This window comes from Harpia harpyja, chromosome 17 (assembly GCF_026419915.1).
Source record: "Harpia harpyja isolate bHarHar1 chromosome 17, bHarHar1 primary haplotype, whole genome shotgun sequence".
Taxonomy (NCBI): Eukaryota; Metazoa; Chordata; class Aves; order Accipitriformes; family Accipitridae; genus Harpia; species Harpia harpyja.
In genome coordinates this window covers 17,532,847-17,547,578 of record NC_068956.1, presented here as the reverse complement: position 1 = coordinate 17,547,578, position 14,732 = coordinate 17,532,847, and the positions used below count along the sequence as shown (strand labels likewise).

The following is a 14,732-nucleotide window of genomic DNA, read 5'->3' as shown; positions in this document are numbered from 1 at the left end:
CTATACTTGCTTTCAGTAGTGTAATGCAACTAACTTTAGTGGAAGGGTCATTCTGAAATTAAGTCATTCAAATTCAAATTCAAAGAGCAGGATTTTTATTTTATTTTTGTATTTGACAGCATAGACTCAGCTCTTTTTGTAGTAAACCCTTTATTTCTATTCAAACTGGTTATGTTCATCTACAATTTGTAAGAATAGCAATGTACAGTTATTTGGATTTCTGCTAATTCTTCCTTCTGATTTAGAGAATTTTTTACCATCTATTTCTTAGCCATCCAGAGTGTCTTTTTAACTTCTGATACTTTTTCTCACTATGCTTGTGTGTTTTCTTCCCTAGTTTCTACATTTTTCAGCAGCCATTGCAATATACTTGCCCATCCATTTGTCTTTCGAAAGATGACCTCCTAAACTGCAGGGAGTTGGCAGTCTCCACTTCTTGTGGACAGAGATCCTGAGATATGGCTTGGGGAAAATAGGCAGGCAGACAGCAGTAGTGATTGCTTCTACTTTTTTTTTTTTCTATATACAAGCACTATTACGAGCTTCCAAAAGTGACGAGGGATCTCTAACAGCTGTCTCAGCTCTCAGCTCATGAGAAACCCTCAGCTTCTTATATATATCCTCCTGCATGATCAGTAGGAAAGGCTAAGGTGTGAAACTTGGCAATGGGCTTGTAGCAGCTTCTGTAAGTTTGATGGTGGGAAGTATTTGCCCATACTGCTGTTCTAGATTCATACTCGGGGTACATTTACATGTAATGCTTACTTTTTGAGGTACTACTTTCAATTCTGTTTATCAGGACTGGAAATTAATCTGAGAAGGTCCAGGTCTACTAATATTAGTAGGACCCCTGCAGAGAGAAGAATCAGCTGTATTTATTCCCTGAATAACTCTTTGCTCAGTGCATGCTTTCTTCTCACCTTAGTCTTTACTGAAACCTTTCCTGGCATTGCTGTAGTGTTATAGGCAGGGTGAAAGCCAGATTAGTTATGTAGCAAAAGCCAGACTAATCCTTGAGGCCCAAGTCTGCTTGGGCATGTGTTAACGGACTGTGTACAGAGCATCTTGCAGATGTGTGGGGAAGCAGACTGCAAAACGCAATGCTGTCAATAAAGCTGCAGAACTTGAGGGCTTCAGTGTTTCTCAGGCTGCCTTTATCCAGAGCCAGAGGGCTTCTGCAATTTATTTTGCTCCCACTTCCTCCTGAGGGACAACTTTCTTTAAAGAAAATCAAGGATAAGAGAGAGGTGAGGCCTCTCTGAAGAGACCAGAGGGATCAGCCTGCTCAACTTGAAGCCTGAAGGTAGAGAATTCACAGTCAGGTAGCCTGCATAGTAGAGAGGCAACAATTCTTATTTGAAAATAACAGAGACAGGTGAAGTCAAAAGTCTGTAGCAATAGCATCTATTTGTAAATTATCCCTATACCAGGAAAAGCTACTTGCTAATGAGAAGTTACAGACTCTTCACTGTTTTTTATGGTGATGTTTTGCTTTTTCTAATTCTCTTCCCGATATACTTTTCTGGTAGAGCAGATAATAATTATGAATTATAATCATGTAGCACTATTCTTACCCAACAGCAAACTTGGCCAGGATAGTGTCAAACAAAGCTGCAAGCAATTTCTCATTTAGGAAAATAGAGTTTTCTGTATTACTGCTGTGGGAAAATGTTGTCATCTCTCAACTGATGGCATACACTGTTCTAGATGTAATGATCTTCTTTGGTTATAGCGGTGATGAACCACTATGCAATCGCATGTCAGGTTTTGACTGCACCTGTTTGCAAACTCAGGTAATTATGCTCCGTTGTCTAATTGCTTATTTTATGGATGTTTTGCTCACATGTTTTAAGCAATGCTATTTGATTGCAGATAACTAATGGTAGGGTTGTCTTCTCATTATCATACATTTGATTTGTCTGATTGCTGCAGGTGGAAACAATAGGTGATGCGTACTGCATTGCAGCAGGGCTCCATAAGAAAAGCCTTAGTCATGCTAAAGCCATTGCCCTGATGGCACTGAAGATGATGGAGCTTTCGGAAGAGGTTCTCACTCCAGATGGGAGCCCTATTAAGGTAACCCCTTTGCTCTTTATTCTCGGCTAGTCAGTGGTATGTGGACCTCATTAATTCCATTGTGTTCTGTCAGTAGCAATCTGTTTATTGCTAGGAGAATTTAAAATCACATCAATATATCATAGTCTTTTTTGTGGACATATATTTCACTGGTGCCCATCGACAATCATGTAAGCTATGCCTTACTTTAGTAAGCACAATAGACCACACAGACTAGCTGTCGCCTTGTCGTATGCATTGAATGCCTATTTGTGGCTGGAGGGCATTAGATGCACTGCTGGAGCCCTTCTTCCAATTCAGTTTAGTGTGAGAAGACGACAATTCATATGATCCAGCACTGTACCATGCTAAAAGCCAAAGCAGAGTATGCGATGGCAATAGGGAAACTCGCTTCAGAAGTAGGCTCCTGATCTGAACTTCAGCACTAGTGTAGAGGTACTCAGAGAGTTCTGCGGCTCTAAGGGGCCACATGCCTGTTTTCTAAATAGTTGTTGACCTGTATAAAAGAAGAACATGTAGACTGCCTGCTCTTTCTCAGTGTTAACGTGCATCCTTCCCACACTATTCCAGTTCCTTCTCCTAGATTGGTGCAGGAGGTAGCAGGAGGTGGAAAACCACATGTCCTTTTATACCATTTTAAAGTTCTACTGCTGTTCTGCTTCTTTTGATCTTATACCAACCTTGTAGCTACTGGCATTTGGAACTGGTAATGTTTAGGTACGAGATGGAGATTCAGCAGGGAAGAAAAACCATGGATATATAGATGTGCCTTTCTTTTTCAAGGGTCAGATTACACATTGTTTTCATTATGTGTACTCACTCCTGTTGCTGGTTAAATTGTTCTTCCCATAATACAGACCTTTTGTTTTCAAAGAAAATGGGGGTATTATGTAGAACAATTATTCAACACTGTCTAAAGCCTATAACAAAAGCCATATGTAGCTGGATGAGAAGGCCAGACAGACTTCCCATGGGACGATTTACATCATGGTTGAAATGCACTTTGTAAATTGCAATTTCTCCTGTCTGTTAAAAAATGAGGGTTCCATCCAAAATGCTTTTTATTTTTTTTTCCCCAAAAAATTGAAAGACTGTTTTGAAGGTTTAAAACTTGACAGAAAGGAGGTGAAAGTTTAAAAAATTTATTCAGGGATGTTGCTATGATGCTCCTTGAGCAATAAAATTGTATACTTGGGAGTTCCAACTCTTCTCTATCTATTAGTTAGGTTATATCTTGAACTATATTCCTTGAACTCTGTGTGTGGTGAATCAAGAGAGACTTAATCCAAAGGAATTTTTCTGCCCAGAAAGGAGAGTGTGGATACAAGGCAACCAAGCTAGAAATTCCATGACATAAGGCAACACAATATTCAAATGAAAATATATTGAGATCTGGTTGAAATATTTTTATTTTTAGATATCAACGCTGCTGATGAATTTTTTTAAATGTCAAAATAAGATACTTATTTGATTATTGAAAAATGTCCACATATTCAAAAGAATAACTTTCTGAAAAAAATCTCTTGGACTATGGATCTTGAAGAAAATTTTCTTAAAGTCTCATGTGGACATTCATCAAACACAGAATAAACATTAAAAGACAAATGGTATCTGAATATAACCAGAAGACAGCGTTTTCAGTTTTGATATAAGACTGTTTCAAACAGGTGTTAATTTAATCTTTTTTAAAATAGATTTTCTAGATTATTTGATGATTTCTCTATTTTTCCAATCACTATAGCTGATTAATACATTCTAGCTACACTGTCACATGCTGGGAGAGCTGTCTTCCAGATCCTCTCCATCTTTTCACCTTCTTTTGAGTGATTGATTGCTGCAATTGTAGGGAAATTTTGAAGGTCTATGTTTTACCCTGAGAGTCACAGTTTGTGACTGTTTTCATTATCACTCACTATTTTTCCGAAAATTCCGCATGATTTCAGTGGCTGCATAAGAAAACCGATAAAAGAAAGACTATAAAGACAGTGCAGAGCAAAAATGCTTGCATAGAATAAAATGCTAGGAATAACCAAATATTTTCAAAAAGTGCTAATAAACTTCCTTTAGAATTCAGAACAAAAAGTCAGTTCATCATACTTAAACTGAAAGTAGAGGTACTGAGAAGCTCCTCAGTGGGTGTTAGTTGTCCCGTCTTCAGTTTTAGGTGTAATAGCTTTCAGGGCATGAGGGATGGTGATATTGTAAAATGTTGTTTTTACCTTTGTACCTAACCTGGTAAATCGTGTTTAAAAAAGCTTATCTTGCATAGAGGCATTTTGATTTGATTTTAAATATATTAAGGTTAGGATTCCTCTCACATGGATGTCTACCCTGTAAAACTATTGAAATAAGGACTTTTGGAGAAGTCTACTTTAATTTGTCCTAGTTTAGGTGTCTACTCTAGGATGAGATGAATCATGCCCTAAAAATGTGTATTTTCTCAGTTGTCTGTAAGGGAAGTCTATGGACTTAGCCTAAATGTGGATGTCTGTACTGTAAGCTTCTACACTCTGTCAGATGAGTCCTCCTACAAATGGCAAAGAACACATAGTTTTTCTCAGTGGTTGTGTCAGTGATCGTCACAGTTAAAAACATATGCATTTTTACTAAATTGAGTTGGCATGACTTTACCTTCCAGCCAATGTTGAATTGGCTAGTGATCCGTATTTTGGTTAGCTGCCAGTTTTTCACTTAAAAAAATGTGCAGGTGCCCATCATGCCACAGATTCCCGCTAATAAATACTTCATATGCCTAATAATGTCTTAAAGCTGCATCAGGGAAGTTCAGATTGGATATTTGGAAAAAGTGGTCAAGCACTGGAACAAGCTCCCCAGGTCATGGCCCCAAGCCAGTCAGTGTTCAAGCATTTGGACAATGCTCTTAGATACATGGTTTAACTTTTAGGTTGCCCCGTGTGGAGTCAGGAGTTGGACTTGGTTCTATAATCTACCTGAAGTTTAAAGAACCCCTAGGTATATGTAACAGTTACTATGGACTCAGCTCAGAACCATTAATAGGAGACTTACCGCATGACACATTTTACAATTAAGCCATTAACATATTTAAATATTCATGAACATTAGATACAAAGTACACAATGTAGGCTGTAAGACATTTATAAGTGGCCTGACTTCTAAACAGTGAATTAAATTGTACTATAATGTGGTTACTTTGAGCTGGTCCTGTTGATATGGATGGTAAAAGAAGTGCAGTATTTTGACTATATTTTGACCTTAATTCTTATCTGTGATTCATGTTAACAAGCACAAGTCACATTTCCTGAGTCGTTGCCAAGCATGCTGAATACAGAACGCTGACGCAGCTTTTGTTTTCTTTTATCAAAAAACCTACATCAGTATTTGGATATTTGAAAAGAACTTTGGTATCAGAGGGCAGTTTTCCTCATGCCCAATGTTTGATATCTTTTGACAGATTTCATGAGTTGCTGTGACTAAATTCTGACTTTATTCCTCAGGATAGTCTAGTAGCTATTTTGAAAAAGTAAGATAATTACTCCACTAAGTCTGAGACAATTTTCCAAAATGCAATTCCTAAAAATAAGAGACCTTCTGATCTCAGGAGCAAACAACAGTGTCCTGTTTTCTCCCGCCCCCCTCTAAAACTGGCTGATAAGCCTTGATTAAATAGGAAGAAATAATTGTCAGCCATTTTATATAATACATGACACCACAGTTATTTGAATTTCAATTTCTGTTAGTAGGCTAACAATTACAGCACAGTTACTCTGTTCTGATTGTGTTTTCTAGTAAGAAGGAAACATGCTAAAGTCTCCTTGGTTGTTTGCAGGGGCTTTCTTTTCCAGAGGTTTATCTCTTTTTTAAGCTCTCTGAGGTCACTACTGGAAACCGTGAGTTCAGAAGTTATTCCCCAGGTTTGTGGGGTGTGATTGATACAATGCACGTTTAAGAGGCTCATTACTTAGGGGGCAAAATTTTTTTAGACAGAGCCTTTATGAATCTGTTTGGGTTGTCCCAGTTGTAGAGATTTCAGCTCTAGGGAAACCTAACTGCAATTATGAAATGTAGTGCTTTTTATTTGATGATTACTCAGTTAGATATGTCTTATGATTATGGTTTATGGAATATATGTATTTTCTAAATTACTTGGATGGATATATTACGTTGTCATCTCAGGTCTGAACTCACCAGAATGCAAATATTTACTTTTTGTAGTGCTTGAAATATTCATCCCTGGGAGAGCAGCGGATATCTTATTAAATGACACTTAGAGTCTCAGAAAGTTAGAAAGAAAAAATAAATGAATGAATGAAAAAATACCTCATCACATAAATGGGAATTTAGGATAAGATCTTCACCTATAAAGAGCATTGGTGGACAATCACATGAAGTTTATCTGGGTACACAGTTATCATTTAAAAGTATTCATAGTAGTGATCACAAAAATACCTTGTTTGTATAACCACGTACATTTTATGAAAAATCTACCCCTTAGAGCAATGCTCATGTGGACCTCAGGATGGTGACAAGGTGTATGAAGCAGGTCTGGTTTATATCCAGATGATGCTCCCACCCCAGAGTCAGAGCTGATGAGAGCACCATGGTGTGCAGCTGACACGTACTTAGGCATTTGACACTTCCAGCAGACCCAAAGGCAGCAGAAATGCATAAGGAGAATGGAGACCCTGAGCCTGCACTCCTTATACCTGTGTGAATAGCCTGTGATTTGCAGGGTAATGAAAAAATGTTGTTTTGCAGAACGAGAGAGCGAGCTATATTATAGCAGCCTCCACAAATCCTATCATCAGTGTTGTAACACAGTCCGCTCTTTCCGAAATAAATATTTGTAACAGAAAATGGGCTGATCATTCTCCTCTGAGTGATGGAGAAGGCTTCAGGTCCCTGTATGATTTTTTTTTAAATCAGTTCTATTTGAGACAAAATCCCATTACTTTAGCATGAGCTAAGACCTTAGTACAAAAGAAGGACTGTTGGCTCAGACACTGCGTGTAGAATTGGATATATGTTTATATCCTTTCAGCAAAACACTTTGTAGTCAAGAAGCACTTGTTTGATTTAGGATCTGTACAACTAATTATACATAGTGCTCTGTGACTGTAGTTTGAAAATATTGATTTAAAATTGCCTCCTACCTTTAAGTGAGTGTTACTTGAATTTAGGATACACTTCATATTTTACTACATTTTTTTAGATGAAGTGGAAGTACATTGATTTTAATAGCTAGAGATAATGCTGTAAGAAGAATTCTCCAGAGCATTGACATTTACAGATAAAAGTCACAATGCAGATCTCATTTGATGTGTTAAAACCCATAGGATATTATTGGTGGCATCACTTTTTATCATGCTTCAAATCTTGCCTAATTAATTAATGTGCAGTGTATATCCCGAAGAAACAGAAAGGCATCCTTTTCAGTTTATTGTTGAAAGGGCTGCTCTGGCAGAACATACTTAGTTTTTACTAACGAGATGTCCCAAGAGGTTATTCTTTAAGATTATCTGCTTATTTTTATAGTGTTTGAAGGTGGTCCTAAAAGAGATACAGAACTGGGAACACACAGACGAAAAGTAAATGATTTACATGAAGCTGCTGAAATTAACTACAATTATGTAGATTTGTTGTGTACAGGTGTTCCTGTCTAAAACATAAAGATTGGGCCCTATCACATTAATTCAAAACATGTTTTAAAATATGTCCCTCTACAGCAGAAAAATGTCATGTATCTTTCAAATGATTATGTTACAATAACGTGAGAATTAGGCCTGTAAATACTGTAATCACAAACTGAAGAAAATACATACCTTCACCTTTCTTTTTGCTCACTTGCTAATGACTAGTTCATGCAATAATCTAAATAGAGTAGTGCAGAAAATTTCTAGCTGATATTGGCTTCAATTCAATTAATTTATTCTCAGGTGAGTGTCCTAGTTTCAGCTGGGATAGAGTTAACTGTCTTCCTAGTAGCTGGTACAGTGCTATGTTTTGAGTTCAGAGCAAAGAATGTTGATAACACTGATGTCTTCAGTTGTTGCTCAGTAGTATTTAGACTAATGTCAAGGATTTTTCAGCTTCTCATGCCCAGCCAGCGAGAAAGCTGGAGGGGCACAAGAAGTTGGCACAGGACACAGCCAGGGCACCTGACCCAAAGTGGCCAACGGTGTATTCCATACCATGGGACGTCCCATCCAGTATAGGAACTGGGGAGTGGGGGGCAGGGATTCACCGCTCGGGGGACTGGCTGGGTGTCAGTCGGCGGGTGGTGAGCAATTGCACTGCGCATCATTTGTACATTCCAATCCTTTCATTATTGTTGTTGTCATTTTATTAGCGTTATCATTATTAGTTTCTTCTTTTCTGTTCTATTAAACCATTCTTATCTCAACCCGTGGGTTTTGCTTCTTTTTCCTGATTTTCTCCCCCATCCCACTTGGGGGGGGGGGGGGGAGTGAGTGAGTGGCTGCGTGGTGCTTAGTTGCTGGCTGGGGTTAAACCACGACAGTGAGGTAGATGGGACCTTGTATTTGTAAGGCTCAGTCTGGTCCTCGGCTTAGTTGTTTCTTTATTATCAAGTGCTTGAAGCACCTGCAGCTTCTAACTTTCAGATGTGCATTGCCAAACCTATTTTATTATTGGATTTATAAGCTGCACTTGAACAGTGTAGTCTGGTATTAGCACTGTCAACACAAAAGCTGGTCTTCATCTATCAGCTAGAGAAAGAAGAACACCATGGCAGAGGGACCACTTCATGTGAAGGGTGGGGTTAACCTCATCTAACTTCAAACACTGACAGTATGAACAGCTACATCTAAACTTGTTACTGTAGCTCCCTCTTTAAATGGAGAGAGTAAAGCTATTTTAGTCTATTCATCTGATATGCTTTCAGTGTCTACTTTTTAAGGAAATATTTGAATGAATGTTTGTCAGATAAATCCTACCTCAAGGGTGAACAGGCTAATGAGCTCTCAGAAGGATGGACGATCACACTGGAAGGAGCTGAACTGAAACACAGGTTTGAATCTTTGTTCAGTCACAGCCTTTCCATTTGAATTTTAGATGTTATCCAGACTTTCTATACTTCAACTTTCCATATATAGGTGACAAATAATGTTTTACAAGTAGAACCGTTTCTGTAGCATGTCTAAGCTGTGTGACTTTGTGGCCATGCAGCTGCATTAGTTTTGGTTTGTGTTATCTATTTAAATACCTGTGGCTGTGATGACTGGAACAATGAAAGCCTGAGTTTGATAAACCTCTAATCTCTGCTTGCCAAGTGGTAAATTTTAATAAGCATAAACTCTGCCTCATGAGTAAGTGTACAGAAGAGACAAAAGGGCTCTGTGGATTGTAATGGCTCATGTCCACAGTGAGAGTGACACACTTTTCTAATAACATGGAAATGGGGAATGAATTTTAGTGTGCGTAGCATCTTCTGCTGGCTCATTAAGTATTCCCCTTTGCATTACGGTAACATGGCACTTGGGCCCAGAACACAAGAGTGAAAGTGCCAACATTTGCTTGGATATATGCTTTTTTTAAGTTTCTAAATGGAGGGGCCATTCCCAAACATAGAAAGAGGGAGAGTAGTTTAGCGAGTGTTGTCTGTGTAATGCTTTTCAGTGTTTCTTGCCTTTCTTTTAATTCAGATTGTGGTGTGCTAGTTTTATAACAATTTAGTGGTCGTCACCAAATGTACATCTTTACATAAGCACTAAAAGGTTGTCTGGTTTCTTTTAAATTGTGAAAGGCTGACTGCTGATGCAGGCATTCTCATCAGCCCTGTGTGAAAAGCTGCTGTGTTATTGTGATGCTCCTTGCTCCATCTGTGGTCTCCTAGCAACTTTGCCTTGTACCTAATGTCTACATCAGACTCTGGAACGTATATAATACCCTATTTCAGGCTGCATAACTTCAAATTAGAAATTTCATTGTGTTAAAAGAAAAAATCAGAAACAGTTCCAGAAAAGAAACACCTGCATTAAGAGACATTTTTACTAAAAATTACTAATGAGCCAGTACAAGAGTTCTTAGTTTCACAGGCTTTCCAACATCAGGGCAGCAGAACTCCTCTGGGGAGCATTCAGAGCCGCACGTCTCGGGGGAAGCTTGGTACTTTTCTTGCAAGCATGCTTGGGTGATGGTGAGCTGAAGTCAGCCCTGGTGCCGGTTCCCTGGGCTTGAGGAGAGTTCATGATGCCATACCTCAGTCTGGTACCTTTGGAAATGCGAAATGAGAGGAGCTGATCTGTATCAAAGTGCATCTCCCCAGGCATCTGGAAAATTGCAAGTTTTGTTAGGCTACCCTAAGGGAAAATTCACTTTCCTCAGCCCCGCAGTCATTTTCACTCAAGTGCTTCCTTTTGTCTGATTTTAATAATTATCAATTCCTTTTAAAAAACAAAACCACACCCATTATTTGCAACTTCTATTCTTTTGAAGGGACTTTGTCATATCCAGGTATATGTTGCACCCACTGTATGACAGTGTTACTGTATATGTCTTGCAATAACAAGGGTAAGTAGGGTTTAATATGACTAGTGGGTGCACAGCAGCTTTGTGGAAGAGGTTGGTCTGAAAACTTAGATTGATATTTTATCCTGCTGAAGAAGGAAATTTCCCAAAGGGTTGGTTATTCTTTCGGGTGCCATGAATTTCTTGTTTTTATCAGGTACTTAGGTAAAGTCTGCAGTAGATGATAAAGGTAGATTTTCAAAGCTACCAGGGCTTGATCCGGCACAACATAAGGGTCAGCCTGCGGTGCATGCAATTGCAGGGCAGAGGCATGGTATCAGGATTGGCAACCCAGTGTAAGCCCAACTTGAATTAACTAGAAGGCTGTGAAGATACTCTTTTTCTGACTGCTGAGAGGAAGAGACCTGAAAGATGAGCAGAGAGCTCATTAATAACATGAGGATCAGTGAGAAGAGGTTTTGTCTTTGGACCTGACCATTCTGCTCTCATGCCATGTTTTCTCTGACATTATTGTCCTGCAAGTAAGAAGCACAAGAGCCTTTCTATTTATACTTGTCTTTATGGCAGATGATAGAGCATACTTGTAGAAACCAGGGTAGTTACCCAGGGCACCTTGTGGACTTCTTCATTGTTTATTAGTCCACAGTGACTATTGCATGTTCACAACTCTCTGTGACTCACAGTATTTAGATTTAGCTGAGTATAGAAATGGCTCTGTAATTCAGTCATATGTCATGTTCCCTAAGGCAGACAAAACCTTACTATGATGGTTGCTCCTAGCTTGTAACTTTGTCCTAGTGCCTCACAGTGAGCAGATAATTTAATTTCTTTCTCCAGGTGATGTAAGTCCATGCACAGGGAAAACCAGCAACGGTTTCAAGATCTGGATTCCTGCAGTGGACTTGTGGCCACAGGATGTGCAGCTGGATTCTGGGGTTAAGTTTAAGGTCACGGTGTGACATCTCTCACTGATCTGATTCTCACGGTTTAGCAGTTCCAGACACAAACGCCTCCAAATAACACTCCAGATGTCTGGCTAGTAGTAGAGGTGGTTGGAAATTTTCCATGGAAAACACTTTTTGGCTGAGAACACTGAATGATCAAAACCAAAAACTTCTGTAGAAATGTCTTGCCACATTTTCATCAGGCAAATTTACCAGATCAAATTTCTGATCAGAGAAAAACTTGCTCCAGGATAGTAAATAGATTAGTTACTAGGACAATCACCTGGGAAAAAAAGACTTTAAATAGAGTAATGTGTTGAAGTTGTGTCCTTTATGAAAAAAAAACCACCCACATTGTTGGTTATCTAGGATAGAAGATATCCTAAGATACTGTTTTGCCCCTGGGCTTGGGTTGGGGCATTTTGTGCAGCTGCCAAAACTTCACATTCTAGTTTTGACTGTTCTAGTCAGTGGAGAACTTCCATGCTGAAGCTGAAATTTTCTATTGTTATTATTGTCACTGACTCTTTATTCAAGCAAAAAGCAAGCAGTAATAACAAGAACAACAGCAACACAGCCCACCAGGTGAATAAATAATTAAATCTCGTGTACACTGGAGTTTCAGGAGGTTGACAAAGGGAATGATAGACAAAAATCCTTAGAAAGTGAGAATTGCCACGTGTATAGTGATGTTATATATTTATATAAAAAAGACATAAAACCATGTAATATAAAATTATCCATGACTATTTAAAGAATTGGGTTAGGGAACCCATGGTAGCTGAGTGCTGAACTTCTATTTCTCCTAAGTCCTAAATATCTGTTCTCTTCTTCCCTCAGTGTGTCTTCCTGTCATATAAAAATTAAAAGTCAAGTTTCCACTATCAACTATGAGGCTATTTTTCTTATCTCCTGAGATGGGGAAGAGATGGAAAACATTACACAAAACCTAAATAAAAGTAGTGATATGAGATAATATGCAAACCTACAAGGACTCATAGAAGATAAGCAGTAATACACTGAGAAACAAGCACAGATTTTGCATAAAAATAGTGCTTTATTGACTTTTATGCAGTCTGACCACATAAGCACGAACAGTAAATGTGCTAGGCTTGAATTGCCACCTCACTGTGTTGATAGGCACGGGTGATCCCAGAGGCCTCTGAGTGGGACATAGAAGGGAAAATGCCTTGCCCTTTGCAGTTGTAGAGGTGTTTGCTACCTGAGTGTCTGTGTTTCTAGCTGCTGAGATGCTGTCAGGCAGCTGCTGCCCTGTGCTGCATTGCTACAGCATCTGCCTCTCCCTTTAGTGACTAAGCTGTCTGCATCTGCTTTTTGGTCTGCCTGCTTTAAAATGAAGGAAGCCTCTTCTGTCCAGAGCTAGTGATATTTATTTATTATTGTAATCTCAATTATGTACATTGTCTTTTCTAAAATGGGCAATATTTTTGTTTCAGAACCACCATTACATCACTGATGTCCCTTCATTTTCTGTCTCTCTTCCAAGGGTCCAAGCAGTGAAGTGCCCTAATCCAAATGTTTTACTTTATCTGGGGCCATAATGTGCCATAAATTGCAGGTTTTGGCAGCAAATAGGGCAAATCTGCCTCTTCCTTTGATCTGACCCTCCCCCAGAAGAAAGAGATGGTGTTATGCCTCCAGGAGCTCTCCAGTGTGCAGAAGTAATGCATCCTCCCGAATAATGCAACTCAGGCACTCATGTGCTAGGTGAATGCTAGCATAGCTCCCTCTTCTCTTCACCCTGATGCAGACTGGAGAAAAAGATTCAAGAAAGGGCCTCTTTCCATCTCCTCCTTCTCCCCTCTTCCTTGTCTCCTACTGCATGAATAGTTTTGGATAAGGTGCACTGGAAATAACAAAAAAATGGAGCTGAGCTGCATGCACTTTTTTATACTGCATACCTTCTGTTATGCATTTAAAGGGCATAGCTCTCCTCTCCGTGACCTATTAGTTACCTTGTCCCTTTAATATAATTTTGCTGGGAGGATTATGCTCACTGCAGGAAAGATCCCTCTTGACACAAAGATTTTTCATGTTGCAAGGAGGAGCACCTCAGTAGTCCTTGTCTTTTCTGACCCTGGATTGCAAGCAGAGCCTTGCACAGAGTCCCAGAAGAGCTGCCTCTGGGTTGTCTCATGGAGAACAGTGTCTTTCTCAGCCCCACTGGGTAATCCTGTAGATATGTTAACCTTTATGCAGCTCTGGCTTCATACGCTGGCATCCACAGTTACAGGATTTTTAGAAGCAGCTGCCAGCATCTCCTCTGCAAGATTAAGATGAAGAAAGTATATTTGTTAATGGCAATTCTCTACTTGTATTCCCTCATTCCCTCCAACACACCCACTTCTGAGAAGAAAAGTCAAAGTCTGCAGTTTTAAGCACTGGTTAAAAAACTCTATCGCATAACTGTTGTCATTATTCTGTGCTAAACAGTGAGTCATTACACTGTGCTATATTTGAGTGAACGGTTCAGATGGGGGGGTGGATGCTGGAGGATTATACTTGGCCTTCTGTTTGAAGCTGACAAGTTCAGCAACATTGTTCAACTGTTTCAGAAGTTTAGTTCCCTGAGGAAGAATGCATTTCCTGTCAAAAATAAATCCATAAACTAAATTTTTAATGGTATTTCAGCTTCCTTTCATATGAGACATAAGAGTATTTTGGAAAAAATGCCAATACTTCAGAGGAACTTGCGACAGCCTCTTCTGTTCAAATATCTTCCTTAAACTAAGGTAAAAGTCATTCAATGTAAATAATCATCTTCAGAGACTTCGTACTGAATAACCTGAACTTTTTTTTTAAAAACAAAACAATCTCCATTTTTTGGTATATCTCATATTTGGGTTTTGGTTTTGCTTTAATATTTTAGAAAGAGAGGAGAGGAGAGCAAGGACATTAGTTTTGAATAGAGAAGGGAAAACAAGGCACAAATAATCTAAGAATGCTCAGTTAATTAAAGGGCTCTTTGGCTTCATCCTATTTGCATGTGACCTATTTGATTAGGTCAATAAAAAGAAAGGAGAAAGTGGTATAAAAAAAAAGTGGATTAGGATGTACTGGGATTTCTCCCAGCTGGCAGAACTTGGAGGGGCCCAAGTGATAATTATCCTGAAGGAAGACCTGATTTTTGTCTAGGTTTGAAGCTTTGTTACAGGAAAAAGAATAAACTCTGAGGAGGAAGATGGAAAGTGGTGTATTTCTGAGATCCCATTTTTCCTTCTT

At 39.0% G+C, this 14,732-nt stretch overlaps 1 protein-coding gene across 1 annotated transcript in view; it reads left to right on the top strand.

Moving 5' to 3' along the window:
- Positions 1-14,732, top strand: part of GUCY1A2 (guanylate cyclase 1 soluble subunit alpha 2) — a 165,329-nt gene that overhangs the window by 111,857 nt on the left and 38,740 nt on the right. The window contains exon 6 of the mRNA XM_052812664.1: positions 1,933-2,076. Coding sequence (XP_052668624.1) covers positions 1,933-2,076 — 144 coding nt within the window. The remainder of the gene's footprint in view (positions 1-1,932; positions 2,077-14,732) is intronic.